Source organism: Otolemur garnettii, unplaced genomic scaffold (genome assembly GCF_000181295.1).
Source record: "Otolemur garnettii isolate 467f Iridium unplaced genomic scaffold, OtoGar3 scaffold00224, whole genome shotgun sequence".
NCBI classification, from domain to species: Eukaryota; Metazoa; Chordata; class Mammalia; order Primates; family Galagidae; genus Otolemur; species Otolemur garnettii.
The window spans coordinates 961,172-986,664 of record NW_003852619.1 but is presented as its reverse complement, the minus strand read 5'-3'; the positions used below and the strand labels follow the sequence as shown (position 1 = coordinate 986,664).

Sequence of the window (25,493 nt, the reverse complement as noted above, 5' to 3'; positions counted from 1 at the left end):
CCTTGCATATCGACATGGATTTTAGGATCAGCTTGTTTATTTCTGCAAAAATGAGAGTTCACATTTTGACAGGGATTGAATCTGTAGATCAATTTGAGAACTTACTATAGTCCTAACAAGAAGTCTTTTGGTCCATGAACATGGAAGTCTTTCCATTTATTTAAAAAAAATTAATTTCTTTCAAAGACGTGTACTAAGTCTTACAACTTCTTTTGTTATTCATATTTTATTCTTTTTGTAGCATATATAAAAATTGTTTTCTTAATTTGATTTTTGGATTTTTCATTACATGTATGCACATTTATTCATTAATCCTTAATTTTTTGCAATATTATCCTTTAAGAAGGTATTTTGTTCCATGTTGTCCCATGACTCTGAGTAAATGTTCGAACATGTAACAAAATAATGATAAAAAATAATATTAATGATGGGCAGCACCTGTGGCTCAAGGGAGTAGGGCGCCAGCCCCATATACCAGAGGTGGCGGATTCAAGCCTGGCACTGGCCAAAAACTACAAAAAAAAAAATAATAATGATAAATTTGAGTCTTATTTCAATTTTAGTTTTCACTAAGAAAATTCAAAATGATTGGCTACTTTATGTACTACTGGTAATTAGCATACAAAAGCTTCTACAAACATTAATTACATTACAGTGTGTGAAATTGTATAGCAATTCACAGAGCCTTAAGTTTGGAAACTCATTTTTGTGACTGCTACTTCACGGTCAATAGACCATACCAGAAGAACTCTGAAACTTTAAACTTTTTTAGGGAATGTGGAAGTTTACAATGAAATTCAAAGAAATCCTTTTAAAGAGAGAATTGAGTCTTTTAAATAATAAATGTTCAGCAAAAAGACAAAGTCAAATGCCATTCAAAACAAGCCCTTTAATTAAGGTTACGATTTTAGCAATGGCGTTTAACTTGTATCTGATAGGATATATGGAATACTAGATAAGCTACTGTACTGAAATCTGAACTCTGTCAGTGTCTAGATAGAATCATCTCTGTTTATATAGTCAAGATTAGCTAATGGACTTTTTGTACACAGTAAGCAATCTATTATCAGTGTCAGTAAAACAGAGGGATTTTACTTATAAACATATTTTATTCACAGTTAACTCCCAAAGGCCTATGGGAATTTTTAGTTTATCCCCTCACCAAAACTGAAATATCAAAATGACTAATGACTAAATTATCGACATTACTGTTTTATTAATTCATCCAAATGGTATCTATCAACTTCTTACTATGTGCAGGGCTCATTTTTCCTTTATATTTTCCTGACGACTCTTGGGTTTTATAATTGATACAAAAAGCATGTGTAATGCATAATCTGGATGATCACTCTGAAAAATTGAGAGTTGAATGCATATTTTTCTTCAACAGTTCATGTAAGGGAAATAATATGAGGCCACATGGCTGGAAAGGGAAGCTTTTCTATATACTCTTTGGATGATTTTGAGTATCCTTTTGATTTCCTCACAGCTTTTGATCACAAGGAATAAAGGTTGATTTCGCTTTCCCATTTTTCCCCATGCACTGACAGTCTAAATTTACAAAGACTGTGAAACAAATTATCATGTTTAAAAGAGCAAAAGGAATATGGTACTTCTTATATCATGAGACACACACTAGAACTAATTCAGCTAAAAGACCACACCAGTGTATTTTGAAGATTCTGAACAGGCTATACGATTAAAGGGAGAGTTAAGACATTCTTAAGGCATTTTTTTTTTCCTTTGGGCAGGGTAGCTCGGGTACTTTTTATGGAATTTGCTAACGTCTTTACAAGACTACTCAGATTGATGTTAGGGACCATACCATAACCTTTAACCTACTTATTTTTGCATAAACACTTAATGATGGAATCTTTTCAATGACCACATGTCAGTGTCTTATACCAATATTCAACTGAGTTTTTCACAGAATCATTGAATGCATAATGTCTAGCTTTATTAAATAGGTGGGGAACCCGTGGCTTCTGATTTCAAGGTTGTTCTTTTATAAGCACCAAAGAAGGCAAGAAGAGCTTAATCTTTCTGTGGTGTACCTCTTTAAACAAAAGGATTTATTCTATAAAATACCAGGCTTAGTCAAAAGGCCGCACTCAAGAACCAGAGGGCCACATGTGGCCCCAAGGCTGCAGGTTCCCCACCCCTCAGAATTTAGGCAATATAGCCACTGTACACAGTGTCTGTCACCAATTCTAGGCCTCTTTTTTACCTTCCAAGTAGCCTGACCTTTTCTGTATGAACTAAGCTCCTACCACTTAGTTCAATATAGCCTATCTGCCATTGGATTTTCGAGCTCAGGAGTTGATGCCTATGTTGCAATCTACAAAAAGAGTGTTTACCTCAGAGTAAATTGGTGGATGTTGGAGAGATTGTGATAACTACAATAGTGCATAGTTTGATATGCTCTGTGGCTCTCTGCCTTTCATCTTAAATTTGTGCAAAAAAGTGTCCTGTTACTGGAGAATATGGTCTTCTGAGGCCTTCTGATATGCTTCTGTAAAAAAAGGGATTCAATGAAAATTAAAGCCTGACTGTTGTAAAAAACAAAACAAAACAAAACTGTACCTTAGTGCTGTATTTTAACTCTACTATTGATAGTTTGTAAACAAAACATCAGAATTACTGTTGTTTGGCCCAACGTAATCCAGTTAGTTAAATGAATGCAGATATTTGTAATCACATTCTGTACTGTTGTTCTGCATATAATTCCCTTCTCTGTAGTTTTCCCCACCTTTGAGCTAACAAAAATAATGAAGGAATCATCACTATATTATAATCCATAACTAATTTTAAGAAAAGGTAAAATGGAGCAGGCTATTCATTGGCGTGTTTTGCTAACGAGGAGGTATCTTTCTTTCTGATTTATTAAGTTCTAAAAGGTCAGAGGCTGAGAAAGTTTCTATCTGCAAGCTGAGAGAATTACTCTTCTCTAATACCAAATCACCGCAACTAGCTGGCTTTGCTATTTTTATTTAAAGTATAGTCCACATAGTCATTCATATGTTGTCATCTCTGTTCACCTACTTTGTCTTAGCTGTAATGTAAGCTTTCAAAGGGCAAGACCATCTTCTTTTAAAATAATTTTTATAAATGACTCGTGCCTATATGCTCCAGATATATGTAGTAGTGCTAATATTAATAACAAGGAAACCTCAACAACACAACTTCATGAGTTTCTTTTGATTTAGTGAGTAACATTTAAGTAGCCTCATTATGCAATATATGATGCTATAAAGTGCAGAAGGAAGAGATGGTGTAGCATTTGGTGAGGCTTGTTTATAAAGGTTAATGTCCATCAAACAGTTTTGCCCAGATTTTTTTAAATGGCAGCATCTATTCATTAAAGGCTGTTCTTAGCACCTTTTAAACAGTGTTTGTCAAGCCTAGAACATTTTAAATTGTTTTATATTTATAGTACTGTGTCCGTGACCAAATGATGCATTTTAAGAAGTGATAAAAGCCCCTAATTAGGATAGCAGTTTAATATACTGAACATTGAGAACAGAAGCGTCCACATAAACATGGTCTGTTAATTGCCTGCTCACAGGAAACATTTTTTTCAGCTCCAGGACTGTAAGAGTTAAATGTATAATCAACTCTTTAGGGACCAAAGTGCTCTGTCTTACATGGAAAAAAAAAAGTAACTTTTATTTAAAAATTAGGCCCTCAGTTGGTCACTTATCATCTCAAAGGGCATATTTTATTATAAATGTCAGTTCCACAAAATTATGTGTCCTGTAATACATAATTATGTTCAAAATTGCATTTGAAATCTATTATTAACAGTTAACAGTGAACATTCTTAAAATAGTTATTACTCTTGGCCTTAACACAAAAAGCAATAATGGAGGTATTTTAGGGAGTTAAAAGCTGCAAGGCACTGGCCTCTGAATAAAGCCACTGCAGGTGTGTTTCTTAATGGGCTGTTAATTTTATAGTGGGTGAATACAAAGGACAGACACCATGTGTGGTTTTAAACTGTGTTTGGTGTGGAGAAGGAGTTGATGGCTGAAAAATATAAAGGTGGTGTAAAATGAGGCCCAATTGAACTTTCCCTCCTGAGGTATAATCTTCCTTTCTTAAAATCAAAGCAAACTAATTCTTGTTTCTCCTCTTGTATTTCTTTCCTTTCCACTACCACGTTACAAAGGATCGCACAAGAAAGTATATCAAGCTAGTACGTCAGAAACAATTAGAATATATGACAATATATAATAAATCCTTGATTGCCCAAACTCAACATACTCCCTCACAGACCAACTTCTTCCTGGTGTTTTGGTTTTGCTGTTAGCATTAAATCACCCAAATTGACAATCCCTGGGTCGGTCTTGACCTTCCCTTAGGTCCCACACCTAAGCTTCCTCTTCATTCTTGTATCTTAGGCTGTTGGGTGTAGACAATGAAACATGACACCACTTGGGATCTTGTTAGGCAGTGATTAGAAGTTCCCAAGAGATGCCCATAAACATGGTCTGATTAGATGATTAGAAATGACTAACTTCAGCCTTACTGAATCAGAATTTGTATTTTTTTACCTTCAATATTAGTTTTTTTTATTTTTTATTTTTTATATATTTTTTCTTTTTTTAAAATTAAATCATAATTTTGTACATTGATGCATTTATGGGGTTCAGTGTACTTCTTAGATATTCAATGTCAAGTGCTTACATTGAACTAAGTAACATATCCATCACAATTATACTCATTTCTTTAGAGTTTTGAAATGTACCATTGCATCATGCACATTAGGGCATTAGGTGAGGTCCCCCCAAATACCCACCCTCCACCCATATTCCCCCCTCCCCTTCCCTCTCTCTCCTCTTCACTTCTACTTTCTGGACTATAGTCATGTTTTCCCATTCATATGAATGTGTAGGTGATTATATATTGAATTAATAGTAGTATTGAATACATTGGATACTTTTTCTTCTATTCTTTTTTTTTATTAAGTCATTTGTACATAGATCATAAATACATTTAGGCCATTATGGGATTCAATGTGTTGATTATTTGTACAATTTGGAGTGCTTACATCCTACTAAACAATGTAGCCTTCACCTCATTTACCCAATTACAGGATTAAGACATTTATGCTCTATATCTGATAGATCCAAATTGTACTTGCAATATGCTCCATAGGTGTGGTCCCCCTACCAACCCTCCCACTATCAACCCACCCCCTCCCTTCCCTTCTACCTCCCCTTCCCTCCTTCATCCTAGGCTATAGTTGTGTTTCATTTTTCATATGCATGTGTGAGTGATTGTAAATTGGTTTCACAGTAGTACTGAGTACATTGGCTATTTTTTTCCATTCTTAAGACACTTTACTAAGAAGAAGATGTTCCAGCTTCATCCAGGTAAACATAAAAGATGTGGAAGTCTCTATCCTTTTTATGGCTGCATAGTATTCCATGATGTATATATACCACAATTTGTTAATCCATTCATGGGTTGATGAGCACTTGGGCTGTTTCCATGTCTTGGCAATTATTAATTGGGCTGCAATAAACATTCTGGTGTGAAAGTCTTTGTTGCAAAATAATTTTTGATCATATGGGTATATACCTAGTAGAGGAATTGCAGGATGGAACAGTAGGTCTACTTTCAGTTCCTTGAGTATTTTCCAAACTTCTTTCCAAAAAGGTCATATTAGCTTGCATTCCCACCAACAGTGTAGAATTGTTCCCTTTTCTTGGCATCCATGCCAACATCTGTAGTTTTGGGATTTTGTGATGTGGGCTAATCTTACTGGAGTTAGATGATATCTCAGAGTGGTTTTGATTTGCATTTCTCTGACGACTAAGGATGATGAGCATTTTTTCATGTGTTTGTAAGCTTAAAATATAGTCAAGGACTCTATTCCTTTTACAGTAGTGCCAAAGAAGATGAAATATCTGGGAATTTACCTAACAACGAATGTGAAAGATCTCTATAAAGAGAATTATGAAACTCTGAGAAAATAAATAGCTGAAGATGTTAACAAATGGAAAAACGTACCATGCTTATGGCTGGGAAGAATCAACATTGTTAAAATGGCCATATTACCCAAGGCAATCTACAGATTTGATACAATCCCTATTAAAGCACCATTGTCATACTTTAAAGAACTTGAAAAAACAGTACTTCATTTTATATGAAACCAGGAAAAACATCAAATAGCAAATACATTACTCAGAAATAAGAACAAATCAGGAAGTGTCACATTACCAGACATCAGGCTATACTATAAATCTATAGTGATCAAACAGCATGGTACTGGCACAAAAACAGGGTGGTAAATTTGAGGAACAGAATAGAGAACCAAGAGATGACCCAGCTACTTACCATCATTTGATCTTCAACAAGCCTATCAAAAATATTCAGTGGGAGAAACACTCCCTATTTGACAAATGGTGCTGGGTGAACTGGCTGGCAACCTGTAGAAGACAGAAACTGGATCCACACCTTTCACCATTAACAAAACTTGATTCTCACTGGATAAAAGATTTAAACAGAATTTGTATTTGAACAAGACCCCCTCCTTCTTGTACACATTAAAGTTTGAGAGGTTCTGCTACAGAATCTTCCTCTGCATTGTCTTTCATACCTTCCTCCTTCTGTCTGTTTACACTGAATTATTTTTCACTGGATGTACTTTTTCTCCATGAGCTGTTTGCCTCCCCCCCAAATTTAGATCTTCATTTCATTGCTCATAATTCCTCAATTATTATTGTGTCTTCCTGCTCTAATTCATCCTACCTCTGCCTTAAGACTGGCCTTTATAATGTACCCAAACCTTTTCCTTCTTTTTAAAATTCTTTCTTGGGTCTCCATCCTTGACTAAATAAACCCTTGTAATAGGCCCTCAAAGCCCTAGAGAATATGATGCCATCCTTTCCCTCCAGCTCTTCTCTTTATACACATACCTACACCTTAGTGCTACAGTCTCCTTCCTCTTTCAAACTGTTCTTTCTTCCCAGAACACTCTTCCCAACAGGTCTGTTGTGATACCCACCTACCATTAAGTCTCATTTTCATTGCCACTTTTTTATGATTCATGTACTGATTCATTGAATAAATCTACATTGATCACCCATATGCTTTGCCAACATTTGCTTACATTCTTCCAGGTGCTGGGAATAAAGCAATAAACAAAACAGCCACAGTCCTTCAGACCTTATATTCTATTGAGGGAAAACAGTCAATAAACAACAAAAAAAAATAAGTAAAATATATGGTATGTTAAAATGGTGATAAGTGCTAAGGAGAAATAAAAGAAGATAAGGGAAATAGAGGCAGCGAAGGATCAGAAGTGTCTTCTAACCAAATACCTTTCCCTCCTTTAAAAACCCAGAGCACTTATTTTCCTTTAGGACATGGCTATTTGGGACTTGTACGATTTGCTCTGCTAATTTCTGAGCTCCTTGAAAGTGGCAACTGCATCTTATTCATCTTTGTATCTCTTGGAGCTACCAAGACCCAAGACAGTACTCAGTAAATAGTGGTTAAAAGAAATAAAAGTGATTGAAATAAATGCAATAGAAGTTGAAGAGAAGGGAGAGACTAGTGGGTGGTTGGGGAATGCTCCTTGGAAGAGACTTAATTTTGGCAAGGCCTTGGAAGATGGGTGAGCTGGGGAGGGGGAAGAAAAAGCTGAGTGAATTGTTTTGATATATCTGTTCTTAAAAAGCTAAAAATCGTTGCTTTATAATGGAGATTAATAAGATGTGTAATTTTCTCTACCTTTAAAACCAGTGTTTCAGAAGGGACGGGCCATAGACACGGGAGAAGTTGACATTGGTGCACAGGTCATGCAGACCATTCCACCCGGCTTATTCTGGCGTTTCCAGATTACTATCCACCATCCGATATATCTGAAATTCAATATTTCCTTAGCCAAGGACTCTCTACTGGGAATTTACGGCAGAAGAAACATTCCACCTACACACACTCAGGTATTTGATATTATAGGTATTTTCTGGAACTCTTTAGGAGGCTGGTGGGTCGTACAGTTCAGGGTTTGTGACTTTTGAAGTGTATGGAAGTCAGAGGCAAGGACAGAAAAACCTTTGTCATGAACAAATATCTGGAATAATCACACTCAAAGTAATGAAAGAAAAGGTATGGAGAAATAAGAAATAGCATTTAGCAGAGAAGATGCAGAAAAGAGAGTTTACAACAATATCCTTTACTGGACCTCTGCTTCCTAGAAAAGGGTGATCATGAAGTTCCCAGTCCCATCATCTTACTTAGCTTTAATATCCATCCCCCCACTTCTGGTTCCATATCTCCACATCCCCTTGTCCCAGTGAAGGAATAGATATCAGTCAGAAATTGGTAGGAAATGAGTGGAAAAGGCACGTTTTTGACTTACAGGTAGAAATTTTTCTTTGCTATTATTAATAATAACTCAAATATGTAAACCCTTAGTGGTTTACACGGCCCTTTTGGAAGCCTTCACCAGTTCATTTACCTTGTTTGCTTTCCCTTATTTTTCCCTCCATGGACCAATTTGAAGCTCTGCTTCATCTAAGAACCCGCAAAAGTCACCAAACATCTGAGGCTGACTTTTTCCCCAACAGATATGACTATAGGCGAAACCTTACTTCTGGGCCAGAATAGGAAAGGAATTAGAATGCCATTCAATGTGACACTTCAAAAAAATGCTCAAGGAAGCGTGTGTCATGTGCTTGCCCAGTGATTAGAAAAAAAGTGGGAGGAGGGCCCTTTGAATATTTAAATATGTTATCACCAAGGTGGTAAGTTATGATGATTGTTCTTGGATTTTGGACCATTCATTTGTTTTAAAAACTATAGAACTGTTTTGATTGGTAGAGAAGGTCACAGTAACATTTCCGAGGAGAATGTACGTTTTCAAGTATCTTTTATGAGATACTTCAGTAAAATGTCAAGATTCTCCTATGTAACACTCAACAAGATTTCTTTTTTTTTTTTTTTTAGTGTATTTATTTTTAAACAAGTATTTTGAATATTCCCCAACGGAAAGGTTTGTAACCGTTACAATATCGTGAGGGGGTCTGTTAGAATTAATAATAAAGCTGTTGAGTTGAAATATATTTCAGAATTAATAACCCTTCTTCTGCTTTGCCCACCTCCAAATCAAAGAAGTATGAGATAGAGAAGTTCAAGGTAGAGAGATGTTGATCAGTTTAGAAGAAAAAGTAGTCGCTCATATTCATGTTTGAATTTCTTCCAGTTTGATTTTGTAAAGCTAATGGATGGCAAACAGCTTGTCAAACAGGACTCCAAGGGCTCTGATGATACCCAGCACTCCCCTCGGAACCTGATTTTAACCTCACTTCAGGAGACGGGTTTCATAGAGTATATGGACCAAGGGCCTTGGTATCTGGCATTTTACAATGATGGAAAAAAGATGGAGCAAGTATTTGTGTTAACTACAGCAATCGGTAAGGTGTTTTGCCAATTACATCGAATTGACAATATAATTCTCGAAAGACACAATCAGTGCTGAGAGCGATACGAGTGTTATTTAAGCTTATCGCTTATTCTGTCTTAAAGTTATTCCCGATAGGTTACTGTGAGAAAAGTTTATATTGTTGTTGTCAATGATGTTGTTTAAATGCTGATTAAGACTTTTTAAATGATCCTTTCCTTGCTGCTTTTCTGAGACACTTGCCATTCACCTTTTTACGTGTTATCAAAGGGGATGATTACCTGGATAATATTATTACCAAGGCTACACAGACGAACAACTTCAGTGAAGAAGGGACTAAGAAAGTGAAACCCTGCTAATTCAACTTCTGTTATTTTGTAAAAAGCAAATAGATACTTTTTCAAATAGAAAAAGTAGCATCACTAAAGTTCTTCTTTAGAACAGCTGAGTCTGGGACTGTTAAGGCTTCAAAATAAAATAGAAGATTGTTTACAGGAGAGTATTGAGAATAACAACTTGAGTCATTCAAAGTCCCCTTTTTTAGAATTTGTTGGGGTTTTAAAAATCATCACCGTGTCTCTTTCAGGGTGCTGAGGAGCCTTTTAAACATGCTCTTTTTAATGTAATACCTACACATCCTCATTTACTATCCCTCTAGTTGGTTGGAGACATCTCACTCTTTTGTCTTTTTTGGGGGGTGGGGGGATAAATACTTTCCCCCATAACCCAGTGTGTGAATAAAGCTGAGCTCTTTAGCAATTTTAGAGTCCTGAGGGTAAACAACTCATAGACACGGTATTGTATTGTGTGAATTTTCCTAAAACATACCTCTTAAAAGAAGGGAAAGGATTTTACAGCTGTCAGTTTTCTATACAACTCTCACCACTTTATCCTTTAGTTAACCTGTTCAGCCATATGTTTAGGAAGATGTGTTGACTGTTAATAGATATACCATCTGCTCCTTATAACAATTATGTTCTATTTTTACTTGATGCTGAAGACCTTGAGTCAGTAGAAAATGGTATTCCAGCCATGAGATTATCAAAAACTTTTCTCTGAAGTAATGAGAAAGGCAATAATACAGAGCTGATGATTTTCCCCGAGAGAAAAACTCTACTGATCTGACATCTTCCAAACACAAAGCATTTGTTAAATTAGAAAAATATATATATCTTAAGTCACTCACTCTTTTGCCACTCACAGAATCAATGAGGCAGGTTCAGTGGATGGAGTCACTATGATATTTTTCTATCAAAGTCTAATTTTAATATTGCAAATGCTAATGAGTTATGAGAAATTAATTTTTCCTTAAAAATTAGAATAATTCAATAGCTGGGCGTTGTGGCGGGATCCTATACTCCCAGCTACTTGGGAGGCTGAGGCAAGAGAATCACTGAAGCACAAGAGTTTGAGGTTGCTGTGAGCTGTGATGCCACAGCACTCTACCAAGGGTGACATAGTGAGATTCTGTCTCAAAAAACAAACAAACAAAAAAAAAGGCTCGGCACCTGTGGCTCAAGTGGCTAAGGCGCCAGCCACATACACCTAAGGTGCTGGGTTTGAATCCAGCCCAGGCCCGCCAAAACAACAATGACGTCTGCAACCAAAATAGCTAGGCATTGTGGTGGGTGCCTGTGGTCCCAGCTACTTAGGAGGCTGAGGCAGGAGACTCGCTTGAGCCCAGGAGTTGGAGGTTGCTGTGAGCCGTGATGTCACAGCACCCTACCCAGGGGAATAGCTTGAGGCTCTGTCTCAAAAAAAAATTAGAATAATTCTAAACTATAGAATATTTGTGAGGATTTTCTCTCTTCCTATTATTCTTATCTTTAAGCTCAAGTTAAAGCACTATCCAATCTATTAACGTTTCAAAAATCAACAGGCCTAGAAACTTGCTTGGAGTTATTAGCTGTTCCTTACCTCCTCCCCAAAAGAACCTAATCTTTGAGATCAAATTCCTGTGATCCAGTCATCAAGCTATCAGTTTCATATACAACAACATATTTGCTTTTTGTATATTCAAGTCATCTTCTTTACTTTTCTATTGTCTTTTTTAAGACTAGAAACAACAGAAACATTCCTCCTATTCTTCCATGTAAATAAAATTTAAGTAAATTTCCAAAAAAATGAAAAGTATATAAGTCATTTACCTTAAATTATCTGCATTAATGTTGTATGCTTTTAGTTTATATTAATCAGAGTAAAATGGGGCTAATATATTTGATTAAACAAATATATTAAATATATTATATTAGCCCCATTTGTTCTAAATTCTGCTCATTCATCTATTTCATGATAATGTTAGCATCAGTGGATTGATTCTTAACTACAGTTGGTGTGCTACTAACAATAATCAAGGTGGAATTAATAAGTAACATTTACTGAACAACTAGTATAGGCCACGCACTACCCTACATTAATATATATTATTTTCCAGTAGTATAGGCAGAGTAGTCAATATCCCCTTATCTCAGGCAACCTACTCTCTAGCAGGATAATATATAGCATTTGTGGAGTGCCACTTTGCCCCTAGCACTGTACTAGATGCTTTATATTCACTTATCGTGTTTGGTTCTCATCACAGTCCTGATAGCTCAAGTATTGTGATCCTTGCATTACAAATAAGGAAGCAGAAGCTTAAAGAGAGTAAATAATTTGACAGGGTATCACAGATAGCAAGTGGCAAAATTGAGATTTGAGAACTAGTGTGTCTGATTCTAAAGCCCATGCCCTTTAGTCCATACTTACTCCATGGTACTATTCATTGCCATTAGTTTTTCCCACAAGAAAAACTGCCAGAAGTAGGCTCAGTGCCTGTAGCTCAGCGGCTAGGGTGCCAGCCACATACACTGGGGCTGGTGGGTTTGTACCCGGCCACGGTCTGCCACACAACGACAGCTACAACCAAAACATAGCCAGGCATTGTGGCGGGTGCCTGTAGTCCCTGCTACTTGGGAGGCAAGAAGAATGGCTTAAGCCCAAGCGTTTGAGGTTGCTGTGAGCTGTGACACCACAGCACTCTACCAAGGGTGGCATAGTGAGACTCTGTCTTAAAAAAAAAAAAAAAAACCTGCCAGAAGTAAAACCTATCATCAGTGCACATGCAAATACCAAGGGGCTTTTGACTCAAGCATAAGAACAGGATTTTAAATAGAGAACTTCAAAATTATTCTCAACTCTGCAACTGGAGTCTAGGAAACAGTTCTGAATTAAGATTTAACAGGTAGAAGGCAAACCTTACTGGAGGCCAACATAAATAAGCACATTCTTTTTCATTACTAGTTGTTTATGTGGTCCTGCTGCAACGGTCTTCCTCCTGGAGTGTCTAGGCTGCCCCAAGGTCTCTTTGATACCCAGTGGAAGTGGCAGCTTCCAAAACTTCCTATGTTACTTACTTTTCTGATTTGCATTGCTGGAGTTAAGCTCTATGCAGAAATTTGAGCCAAGGGACGGTTCTTAGATAAGTCAGTAAGAGGTAGGGATTTGTGTTTATTTTGACAGAAAGCTTTATTAAACATTTTTTTTCCAGAATAGCTACATTCCCACAGGGCTGTTTCCATAAAGTTGTCAATAGAATCTGATGCGAAATTAAATTCAACTATATTTACTTTTGAAAGCTTCCTCCATGGCCTCCTAATAACCATCCAGGGCAGGGGAAATCCAAATGTGAATTTAAGAACCGCCACTGCTACTTAGTATAAGAAAGCTAGTTACATTGAAAATACAGAAGTAATTGTTTCACCTCTGAATGAAAAAAAAAGTTTCTTTATGCCTTTTCATAGTTACTTGTTAAATAAATTACAGATTTCTTAAAATAACTAATTTTTTAATTAAATCATAGCTGTGCACACTAATGCATGTATGGGGTATAATGTGTTGGTTTTATATACAATTTGGAACACTTACAACAAATCGGTTAACATAGCCTTCACCTCCCTTTCTTAATTATTGTGTTAAGACATTTATACTCTACACTTAATAGATTTAACATGTACCCTTGTAAAATGCACCATAGGTATGGTCCCTGAAAAGAACTAATGTTTTAATGAGTTGAAAATGTGTGGCTTTTAGCTGAATGTTACATTCCAGCCAGCTAAGTTGCAGTTAAGTAAATGTCACATGTCACTTGATTATCCAGTTCAGTTTTCTAATACTGTGAGGAGAGAACAAGACCAGCATAAGTCTGAAAAAGGCAATGTGATATGTTCACACCATGGTGAGAATAATCATCTCCTCTAATTTATAATAGAGTATCTATCCAGACAGCCACTGAATTCATTCTCAGCTTCCTAACAATACCCCCAATGGGGCTAGATACCACTTTCTTTTTCTTGCTTTTATCCTGCCCAGGACAGAAATCCAACATCTAGATGACAAATTCTTTCACTATAGTTAATATTTAAAGCATTCTGAATGTGGTGAGCACCTGCAGGGTCACCAAGGTTACTTGTTAAGATGTAGATTACTGGACACCTCCCTGAGACAGATTTGGGAGATCTGGAGCTGAAGCCCAGAAACTTCATTTTAACTACTCCAGCTTATCCTACTGATACAAGTGGTCCACAGACCACAATTAGCGAAATGCTGTTTCTTGACCTTTGTTATAAATTGGCATTCTCATTGTTCAGTGGAAGATGCCAGGACCACCTCCTGGAATCTCTCCTTCTAATCAGAAATAGCTTATTTCAGGGAAACTTGATGAAGCAGATAATTTGGATTGAAAAAGGAAAAGCTGATTAATAGGCCAGAACATAAAACTCTGAGTCCAAGAGTGCTAAGTATGGGAAATTTATAGAAAGGATTAATGAGAAAAAAATAAAGCACACACAAAACTACAAGAGTAAAGCGTAGGTAGCATAATTGCTCATAGGCTCAAGTTTTAATCATTATTATACTCAAGTACAAATTTAAGCTATAAGCATTTTATGCCATTGTGAGAGACTGACATTTGTATAACATTATAGTTTTTCAGAGAAGTTACCACCAGACTTATCAAACTTTTGTTGTACTGCATATATTTATGTCATCAGAACTACCTATGGGCACCTACTAAGGCTTCTCAATTCATCTGAAACCTATTCTTCTCTAAGAATGGATTGAAAGGAAATTAGAGGCAGAGAACTGATAAGCATTTACACTCAAGAAAGCATTTCTCAACAAAATACTTAGGTTCTAAGGCTTTTAGTGGTGGTGAATTTAATATGAACACTTACTTTAAAAGCCTTTCATTGTCACTTATTAATGAAAATGAAATGCTGAATATCATGTTTAAGCTGTCAAGAATAGTAGATTAAATATTCCAAGTTGCTAGAGAAAAAAAAAAACTTTATTTGCTACAACCTAAATTCAGAAAATAAACAGTAGACAGTCTTCTGGGTTGCATTTTTAAGCCTGTGGGGGTGGGGAATCTGTGGCCTTGTATTTTAATTAAATACTTTTATGTTATTAATACATTTTTGTTTGTCTTTTATATTTCTATGTTGTTTTTAAAACAAAATCTAAGATGCGTTCTGTAAAAATTGGATTCAGTCAAAAGGCCATACTGAAGGACCTGGGAGGTTACATGTGGTCTTCAGAGCACAGATTCCCCACACCTGGTTGGTTTTTAGTTCCACTCTTGACTAGCTGATTCAGCAAATCCAGCTGGTTTAATGATTAGTAACTTCGTACAGCATGTGACATCTTACAGGGGTCTTTGACATCTGATTTTGAGCAGTGTATGTTCCATCAATAATAACAGGCAAGATTGTTATAGGCCTACAGTTTCTACAACTTAAAAAAAAAAACATTTAAAGATTCTAGAACCTGGAAGTTTACTCATTTTTTTTTCTGCATTAATAGAAATAATGGATGACTGTTCAACTAACTGCAATGGAAATGGAGAGTGTATCTCTGGCCACTGTCACTGTTTCCCAGGATTCCTTGGACCTGACTGTGCTAGAGGTAATGTTGCTTTATTATTCTGATTGGTTTAGGGAAATAGATGTCATTCGAGAGCTCAGAATTCATAATAGTAATAGTAGCAGCAGTACTAGCAGCAGCAACAGTAGGAGTGCCCCCTGCTGCTTCCACCAAAAGCTCAGCATTTCTCTGCCAGCCACTGTTTGGCATTTTGTGTTATATCTTTGAATTCCTACTTCCTACAATAGCCCTATGAGGTAGGTCTGTTATCCTATTTTTATGGGCAAAGAGACGACCTCAGAGAGGTTACGTGACTCAGCCAGAGTTGTTTAACAGCTGAGATTTGTACCTAGGTCGTCTGACCCCACCACTACATGATTCTTATGTTTCCTTCATAAAGTAATTCATAAGAAACTGACATTGAAACTGACAAAGTTGACAGTTCCTTATACACCCCAGCGTACCTAGAAGGGGTACGTTACCAGGTGAGTAAGTAGCCTAGAAAGTGAAGGCTTGGAAAGATCAGAGTTAAACTTAGCAAACTATATTGCTTCCTACACTTGCCCTTAGTTTCATTTTTGAAAAGCTTTAAGTAAACCATACTATGTTTTCCCATAGGCTTATGATTATTATTTTAGAGCTACTTCCTGCTCATTTTCAATATAGTCTATTTAATTACATAACCTTTTAAGGATAACATTTTATAATATGTATAACTCCCTATTTACTACTTTTTCAAATGTGATGTTTTGCTTCCTTAAAGTAATAGACATCTGCTTGAGGAAGAAAAACCATAAGAAAGAAAAAGCCTAGCTTAAAATAATAATAATAATAATAATAATAAAGTTTAAGAGTATGGTGAGATCAAAAGCAAATACTTGATGCAATTTCACCACTCAGTTGTATCTTTATAACTTATCTTTATCCCACACCCATAAGAGGAAAGTTCTTTGTTGGTAATCATGAGCATGTACCTTTTTAATAAAGAGTAAGACAGAAACAGTACAATATTTTGCCTGAAATAGTATACAAGATCAATAGAGAATTGCTCTTTGGAGATTTTGAAAGCATTATGAGAACATTACAAGTTCACTTGCCAACCTTCAGATTCATGCCCTGTGCTGTGTGGTGGAAATGGAGAATATGAGAAAGGACACTGTGTCTGCCGGCACGGCTGGAAGGGGCCCGAGTGTGATGTTCCAGAAGAGCAGTGCATTGACCCAACTTGCTTTGGCCATGGCACCTGCATCATGGGAGTCTGCATTTGCGTGCCAGGATACAAAGGAGAAATATGCGAAGAAGGTCAGAGCACCATTTTAATCTACTGCTTCAGGCTTTTCTCTTACTGAATTATCCAAGGTGTCAGTCTGCGCTTCCACTAGAGATTCAGGCGGTCTTTGCAAATAACATATGACCAACATGTTCTTAGCACATGGATCAGGGTGTTGGGTCCGGGAAAGCTCTTGTGTCTTCTGATGGGCTGATGTTATGCATGAGGCCGTATCAGTGACGCTTGCAGAGCGATAATGAAAAATAGTACCCCCCCCCCATTTCTAACATTGTTTTATATCTCGAGAATTTCTGTATTGATGATTTTAGGTGTTGATTCATATGCTTTCATTATTACAGAGTGCGTTTTAGTGCATCTCATTTTAAAGCACGTAATAAAAATAATAATATATTCACATTTGCAGGCATTTTGTAAATGTTTTCTTTGGGAGTGATTTGTAATTACCATTATTATTACTGCTTGATATTTTTTTATTTTTACATACCTCATGCTGAAACTTGACCTCCATGCCTAAGGAAGCAGGCTTACCACTAATGAGTTTCAAAGCAGTGCCTTTATATTAAATTCACCCCAAAGGAGTCTTTACCCCAAATTTTTTTTCGAAATGGCAAGTTTTATCATTTAAGGAGATACATTGGAAAATCAGTTAGCTAGTAATCAGACCTTTTTCATGCCACATTCCTCAAACAAGAGTGATTTCAGAAATAATATTAAAGCATTACCGTGAGAGATGGTCTCATCACAACTGTTGTTCAGAGAAGAGGCTGCTGAAAATGCACAATAATTGCTTTTTAAAGATGGCTCATTAAGACTATTACACAGCATTCTAAAGAGTTTAATCTCATTCCACTCCATGAACAAGCAAGACTTTAGCTTTTCACCTCCCATTAGCAGTAGTAGAATGTTGGTGTGAAGATTATATCTGTTCCAATAAATGGCACTGGACCTAAACAAGGTAGTGGAGTTCCTAAGTTACCTTTGGAAATTGTTTTGTCCTGGTTTTTTTTTTTTTTATTGAATGGTAACTGTGTACATTAATGCACTTCTGGGGTACAGTGTGGGGTTGTCACACACAATCCGAAATACTTCCATCAAACTGGTCAACACAGCCTTCATGTCATTTTCTCAGTTATTGTTTTAAAACGTTCACATTCTACTCTTAGAAAGATTCACTTGTACCCTTGTAAGATAAACCTCAGAAGTGATACCCCCAATCCCCCTCCCTCCACCCATTCCCCCCTCCCCTCTCCCTCCCACCTCCCCATATTCTTAGGCTATTTGGTTATAGCTTTCATATAAAAGATATAAATTAGTTTCATAATAGGGGTGTGTACATTGGATACTTTTTCCTCCATTCTTGTGATACTTTGCTCAGAAGAACATTCTCCAGCTCCATCCATGGCAGTTGGGTCATCAAATTGTTTTTATGATGACCCAACTGCCACCATTATATTTAAGTTATAAATTCAGATGCTATATGGGCACAAACAGAGTTAGGGGGAAAAAATGAGGTCTATCACACCTGCAACTTGCTGTGGAAAACATATAACCTAATTAATTTAAACCCTTCTAATTTAAATGCTGCAAACAGCTGAAAAAGGACCTAGCTTAAATTTGCCTTCTCCAGAGTCACTAAGAAAATCTCTACAATAACCAAGATAGCAAGAAGGGCTGCTCACCCCAGTCAATGGCATGTATTTGTCAAATACAATAAGAAAATATTTTAAGACAGACATGGCAGACCAGAAGTCCACAGGCTGAACCGGGCCTATGGATGGATTTTGTTGGGCTCACACAGTGTTACTACGGCTGCTGTTGTTTACGTGATTATTTGCCAAAATTCAAAAATAGAGAACTGTCATATGAAAATCCCTATTTCTAGCCTGTGTTCAATACTAGAAAATCTGGGCCCAATTGTTACCTGGTAGCAGTCAACTGGAGCCAAGTAGCTGCAGTTCCCTTGAACAAGGATACTTGCTTTCCATTTGCTCCCAGCAGGTCATATTTTCTTACCTCCAGCCCATGTCACTCATGTATGCCACCTTCCTCGCCCCTTCAGCCATATGACTTTGTGCCTCTGATTTAAGTGTGACTTACAGGATTTCAATATGACATACATGAATATATTGAAGCAGTCCTCTTAATAAAATAAGCTACAATATGTTAAATTGCACTTTATTTTTTAAATTGTTGTACTCTAATATAACAAAATGACCTCCTTCTGAAAAGTAATTTTATGGTTTAGACGTCCTCCCTTCAAATGATGAATCAAATGTATTGTACCATAATACTAATTATAATAATGCTTAGTTAGATTTAGTGTGCTCCATAGCTATAGGCCACACCCTAAAACTAGGCCAGTCTTGCAAATGCAGGCAGTTTGTATGTCTATTTGCATTGCTAGAAGAGTAATTCAAAGCATATATCTCCATTATGATGAGTTATTTTAATATTATCTTATTTGTATGGGAAGGTGAGAAATTTGAAAATCAGATGGTTACTCAGTTAAAAGCACAAAACAATTTTCCCCAAGGCAAACGCAAGAACCTATCTCTAAAATAGTTTATACATTTGTTCGAATATATACAAAAATTTCCGGGCTTACAGAATCAGAGACAAATGGAATTGAGTCTGTGATATTCTAAGACATTAAAAACTGTGTCACAGTGTCCTGATAGTAGGAGAAGCCATAAAGAAAATAATTTTTGAATTAAGTTTAAAATGTTGCATTTTCAGTGCTTCTCTCAAGAAAGAAAATTAAAATTAATTGATGTAAATGTTATTATGTGATAGCAGTCACCTCACCCAAAATTTTGAATAATCCAAACTCCAATAATGTATATAAACTCTTCTAGGCATCAAGTAAAAATTCTTTCTGGGAGCAGAAAGTATAATGAGTGACTTACCGAAAACCCTTGGGCTTTTTTGCAAAGCCAAGGAGTTCTTACTGAAAACCCACGGGGGTCCACCCGCCCATTTGTGTTGGGATACTGCAGACTGTTCACAATTGCACATATGCTGTTTCCTTCTCCTTGTAAATTTAGGTTGCACCTTTTATGATACCCTGCCATATTTTTAAGTGTTAATAATCTTCTGGTTTGAACACAGTGTTTGTGTGAGTCATTTTATTGCCTAATTAAAGCAGCATTAAGGATATAATACTAGGAAATCAATGTACCTCAATATCATTATCCTAACGTCTGCTGGCCATACCTGTTCACTGTTAACCTTTCCCCCACCCTGCTTTTTTTGTGCCTTCAGAGGACTGCTTAGACCCCATGTGTTCCGGCCATGGCATCTGTGTAAAAGGAGAATGTCACTGCTCTACTGGCTGGGGAGGAGTCAACTGTGAAACTCCGCTTCCTATATGTCAAGAGCAGTGCTCAGGACATGGGACTTTTCTTCTGGACACTGGAGTGTGCAGCTGCGATCCCAAGTGGACAGGATCTGACTGTTCCACAGGTACATTGAGATTATTTCCCTCTTCCGCTTCTGAGCTCTAACTGCTCCTTTCCTTAAGGCGCTGCTTCTTAAAGTGTGATCACTATGCCTTTATGGGTTACAGGAGGCTTCAGGTATCTCCTGGGTTGGTATTTTAGTGCCCTTTTATTTGTGACATGCTATTACCTATTTTTTCGTCTTACTTTTGATTGTTGTAGGTCTATGCTTAAACGTCTGTCTTCATTCGGTATTCTTCTACAGCTATTATTAGTTCTATGCAGATTATTTCAAATTTATATCCTCCCTAAACTCAAATAATCCGGCATCTCCGACTGTCTGTTGAATATTTCTACTGAGTAGCCCATCGGCCTCAAAACTCAACTTAGCCCAGGAGCTCTTCTCCATCGTTGCCGCCCAGTTACTATTTCCACAACATTGCTTCCCTTTGTCCATGCCCTGCCCTGACATCTTTCCTAGTTCCTCGTTCTCTGTAGATAAATTTCAGATATCCTGGCCTTATCAAAAACCCAGCACAAACTATTCTAAATCTCTTTCTCCGGCCTATTTTCTACTTCTGCTTCCTGCATAAATCCCTCCTCCTGCCGGTGAATTCTTACCCCTGTTGCGTTGTACTTTTACACTTTTCTCTGTGCCTTTTCCTCAGCATGGGCTGCTATTACCTTTCCCCCTAGGGAAATCAACCCATCCACCAAAACCAACTATAATTTTGGCCAATCCATAAAATCATCTCACATCGTATCAACAGGGATCTCCTGAAATCGTACCATACATATTGCTAGAGCACACAAAAGGCATCGTGATGTAGGTATTTGTGCACTTGGCTTGCATTTCCATCTGAATTCTAAGCACTGAAAATAATGGACCATTTTTAAAAGCTTTTATTCCTAATCATCATGGGTAATAATAGTTGCATATCTTTATGGGGTACACGTGATGTTCTCATATAGGCATACAGTGTGAATTAATCAAATCAGGGCGATTGGAGTATCCATCACCTCAGGCATTTACCATTTCTTTGTGTTCAGAACATTCCAATTCTATTCTTTTAGTCATTTTAAAGTATATCCCCAATTAGTGTTGATTACAGTCACTTTGTCGTGCTATTAAGTACTGTTCATTCTATCTACCTATCTAGCTATATTATAGTACCCATTAACCTCCTCCACTTTATCCTCGGCTCTCCACTTCCAACCCTAGCCTCCGGTAACCATTATTCTACTCTGTCTCCACGAGATCAATTTTTGTCATATTTAGCTCCAATTTATGCGTGAAAACATGCAAGATTTGTCTTTCTTTGTTTGGCTTATTTCACTGAACATAATGTTCTCCAGGGCCATCCATGTTGTTGCAAATGGGAAGATTTTATTCTTTTTTGTATCTATACAATACTGTATTGTATATATGCATTACAACTCCTTTATCCATTCATCCATTTTTTTTTTTTTTTGAGACAGAGTCTCACTTTGTCACCCTCGGTAGAGTGCTGTGGTATCACAGGTCACAGCAACCTCCAACTCTTGGGTGTAAGCAATGCTCTTGCTCAGCCTATCCACAATGCCCAGCTGTTTTTCGGTTGTAGTTAGCATTGTTGTTTAGCAGGCCTGGGCCGTCTTCAAACCCGCCAGCCCCAGTGTATGTGGCCAGAGCCCTAACCCCTGAGCATAGGCACCAAGCCTATGTATTCATCCACTGATGGACACTTAGGTTGATTCCAAATCTTGGCCATTGTAAATAGTGCTGCAATAAATATGGGAGTGCAGATATCTTTTCAATATGCTGATTTCCCTTTTGGATAGATACTTGGCAGTGGGATTTCTGGGTCATTTAGCAATTCTATTTTTAGTTTTTTGAGGAACTTCCATACTGTTCCCCATAGTGGTTGCATTAATTTACATTCCCACCAACAGTGTACGAGGGCTCCCCTTTCTCCACGTCCTTTTCAGCACTTGTTATTGCCTTTTTGATTAAAGCCATTTGAACTGGGGTGAGAGGATATCTCACTGTAGTTTTGATTTGCATTTCTCTGACAACTAATGATGTTGAACATTTTTTTCACATGGCTGTTGGTCGTTTGTATGTCTTCTATTGAAAAATTTCTACTCAGATCTTTTGTAATAGGTCATTCTTTAGATCGTTTTTTTCTTATCTTCAGACCAGGTACTCTTTAAGTAACTAGAATTAATAAAGAGTAACTCCTACAAAGCCTCTGCCTGTGACTTTTGTTAAAGATGTAAAATGACATGTGGTAAGTAGGAAGGATTGGTGCTCTGTGGGATTTTCTGCACTGCTAAATTAGCTAATGAAACGAAAAGCCTATGCTCCTGTACTGCAAGGAAACAGGAGGTGCCCTCTGTTAAGAGAATTAATTCTCACATAATACTTCACTGTAATTCTAACACTGCTTCACTGAAATGTTGTTGCCTCAGACAACATGGGAGAGGGCATTGTGTTTTACAATTCCAGAAGATGATCAAAATGCTAAAGGCAATCTAATAATAAGTAAAATGCATATCATAAAAAGCATTCACTTATATATCTAACAAATGAACATGTGCCTGCTAGGTACTTGGCATGGTGCTTGGTGTCAGAGATATTGTGGTGAATAAGGTGGATATGGTCCTTGCACTAATGAATCTTACAGTCTAGAGCAGTGGTTCTCAACCTTCCTAATGCCATGACCCTTTAATACAGTTCATCGTGTTGTGGTGACCCCCAACCATAAAATTATTTTCGTTGCTACTTCATAACTATAATTTTGCTACTGTTATGAATTGTAATGTAAATATCTGACATGCAGGATGTATTTTCATTGTTACAAAAGGGTCAAGACCCATAGGCTGAGAACTGCCAGTCTAGAGGGAGAGACACATTCAACAAGTTAGAAGACAGTCACTGGACAAAGGCTTGGGTATTATGGGACTGTACAGCAGTGACATAATATGGCTATTAATTAATTTAGTAAATATTATTGAACATCTTCCTTCTTTCTTGTGTCAGATACATTATCATGACCTAGATCTTCAGGTTTAAAATAATAATATTTATATTAGTATCATTATTATAACAAATATATAACAATCATGTATTAGTCACTGTTCTAAGCATTGTACATAAACAATCCACTTAATCCTCATAACAACTCTATAAGTGAAATAATTATGCCCATTATACAGATGAGGAAACTGAGGCATAGAAAGGTGAAATGACTTGGCCAAAGCTATCCATTTAACAAGTATCAAAGTCAGAATTTGGACTCAGGTATTCTGGCTTTCTAGTTCATCCATCTAGCCCCTGTACTGTACTGTACTGTAGGAGCCCTCATCTTCCTCACCATGTATAAAATAGTATTGTTGTTAATAAACCCTGCCTAGAGTCATGTGACACAGGGCATAAAGGAGGGAGCGGTAGGTTATTTATGTGAGTAGAGGACTTACAGTCAGGAAAGGCTTTATAGAAGTTGTAACATTTGAAAGATGATTTTATGCTTATCCAGTGGGTAAGAAAGGAAAAACATTCCAATCAGAAGGAGTGGTTTAAACAAATAGAGATATGAGTCTAAATGATAATTTGGGGACTGGAAGACCACTGGGTATTGCTGAAGCCCAGGAGTGCAAAAGTGAACAAAACTGGTGAGATGGCCAGGGGCCAGAATATCTGTTGAGAGTTTTATGTACATGCCATGCTCAGGAATTTACATTTCATCTTAACACAAGAGGAAAGCACTGAGTGATTTGAAACAAACTATATTTGAAATAGACCACTCCAAAAGCACCTGAGAAGACCAATTAGAGATAAGTGATATAAAGAACCAAGAGAAAAGTGCAATGTGATTATTAGCTCAGTGGTGAGGAGAGCCTGAACTAAAGCCGGTTTTTGCTGGGCACAGTGGCTCACCTATAATCCCAGCACTCTGGGAGGCCAAGGTGGGTGGATTGCCTGAGCTCACAGGTTGGAGACCAGCCTGAGCTAGAGCAAGATCCCGCCTCTGAAAAAAAAAAAAAAAAAAAAACATAGCCAGGCACTGTGGCAGGCGCCTGTAGTCCCACTACTTGGGAGGCTGAGGCATGAGACTTACTTGAGCCCAGGAGTCTGAAGTTGCTGTGAGCTAAGATGCCATGCACTCTACTGAGGGTGACAAAGTGAGACTCTGTCTCAAATAAATAAATAAAGCTGTAGTGTTGAGAATAGCAAGGTGGGGATAGACCAGAGAGGAATTACCATGGTAGATGAGAGAGAGAAGGAGAGAAAGAGAAAGAGCAGCCACTGATAACTATTCCTGGTGACTGTGTAAAAAGGTAGAATCACCAGCTAAGAGAGAAAAAGTTGACACAAAAAAGCAGGGTTGGGGCGAAGGGGCCGGCCATGGTGAGCTGAGCTGTGGGTGTGCTGTGTTGGAGGTGTTTGCAGAAGAGCCACACAGATATGTCCAGCGAGGGATTGATGGTCAAGAATGAACTTATAGAAGAATCCTTACCTATAGTCAAATATTAATATTTGGTATACGGTTCAGGCCACAGGAGTGCACATTATTGTCCAGGGAGAGTGTGGAAAATGAGAAGGAAGAAATTCGGAACCCTAGAGAGCGCCAATATTTAATATCTTTACCTTAATACCATTCTTCACAGTGGGTCAAAAACTTGCCTCTTTATATGTGGCTTAGTCAACTAGTATCGATTGACTAATGGATTCCATATAATGTAATTTCTCCGGCCACTCACAGACCTCATATGTCCTTCCTGATGCCTCAGAATTGGGTAAATTACTGATAATATAACACTCACCAGTTGTATATATTCAGATATTTGTATTTCCAATCAATTGGTACTAAATTCAGTGTACTGAGAGTTTCTTTGTCCACCCCCACTTTCTAACACACAAGGACATGCACTAGTCCTGTTGGCAAAGAAGTCCCAGGAGGGAGGAAAAGGCTAGCTGTGAATATGCCTGGAAACACCCCTCTCCTTCCCTCTCTTCCAGATGAGGTACCCTAAACCCATCCAACTCTCCCTCACTGCAAATAACCCTTACCCACCATAAAAAGCAAGTGATTGGAGAAAAATGATAGCCCCATAGAATATTAGATCTAGAAGAAAATATCTGGTTCAATATTTCTCAACTATGGCAACGTTTAGTCCACCTAACGTGGCATCCTTATGGGCTGTAATGCACTGAGACACAGAGAGGGTGAGCAGTTTGCCCCAAGGTATGAGAGCTACTGCGCTAGTCAAACCTCCTTATTTAATTATTCACTTACCAAACATTGACTGAGCCCCTATTACGTCTCCCTCAGCATGTGAAGCAATGGTATATGAAGAAGGATGAAACATCTATAGTTGGGGAGAATGCAACTAAGGTGCAAAAATACCTTCCATTAAAGGCTAAAAATAGAGAAAGAGAGAAATACAGTGTTTACGGAGTACTTAGCATTAC

At 37.4% G+C, this 25,493-nt stretch overlaps 1 protein-coding gene across 3 annotated transcripts in view; it reads left to right on the top strand.

Moving 5' to 3' along the window:
• The window catches only part of TENM1 (teneurin transmembrane protein 1), a 596,275-nt gene that overhangs the window by 288,349 nt on the left and 282,433 nt on the right, over positions 1-25,493 (top strand). For all 3 annotated transcript variants that reach the window (XM_012812797.1, XM_003801898.2, XM_003801899.2), the window contains exons 7-11: positions 7,753-7,952; positions 9,215-9,425; positions 15,251-15,352; positions 16,418-16,612; positions 19,863-20,063. In XM_012812797.1, the coding sequence (XP_012668251.1) occupies positions 7,753-7,952; positions 9,215-9,425; positions 15,251-15,352; positions 16,418-16,612; positions 19,863-20,063 (909 nt within the window). The remainder of the gene's footprint in view (positions 1-7,752; positions 7,953-9,214; positions 9,426-15,250; positions 15,353-16,417; positions 16,613-19,862; positions 20,064-25,493) is intronic.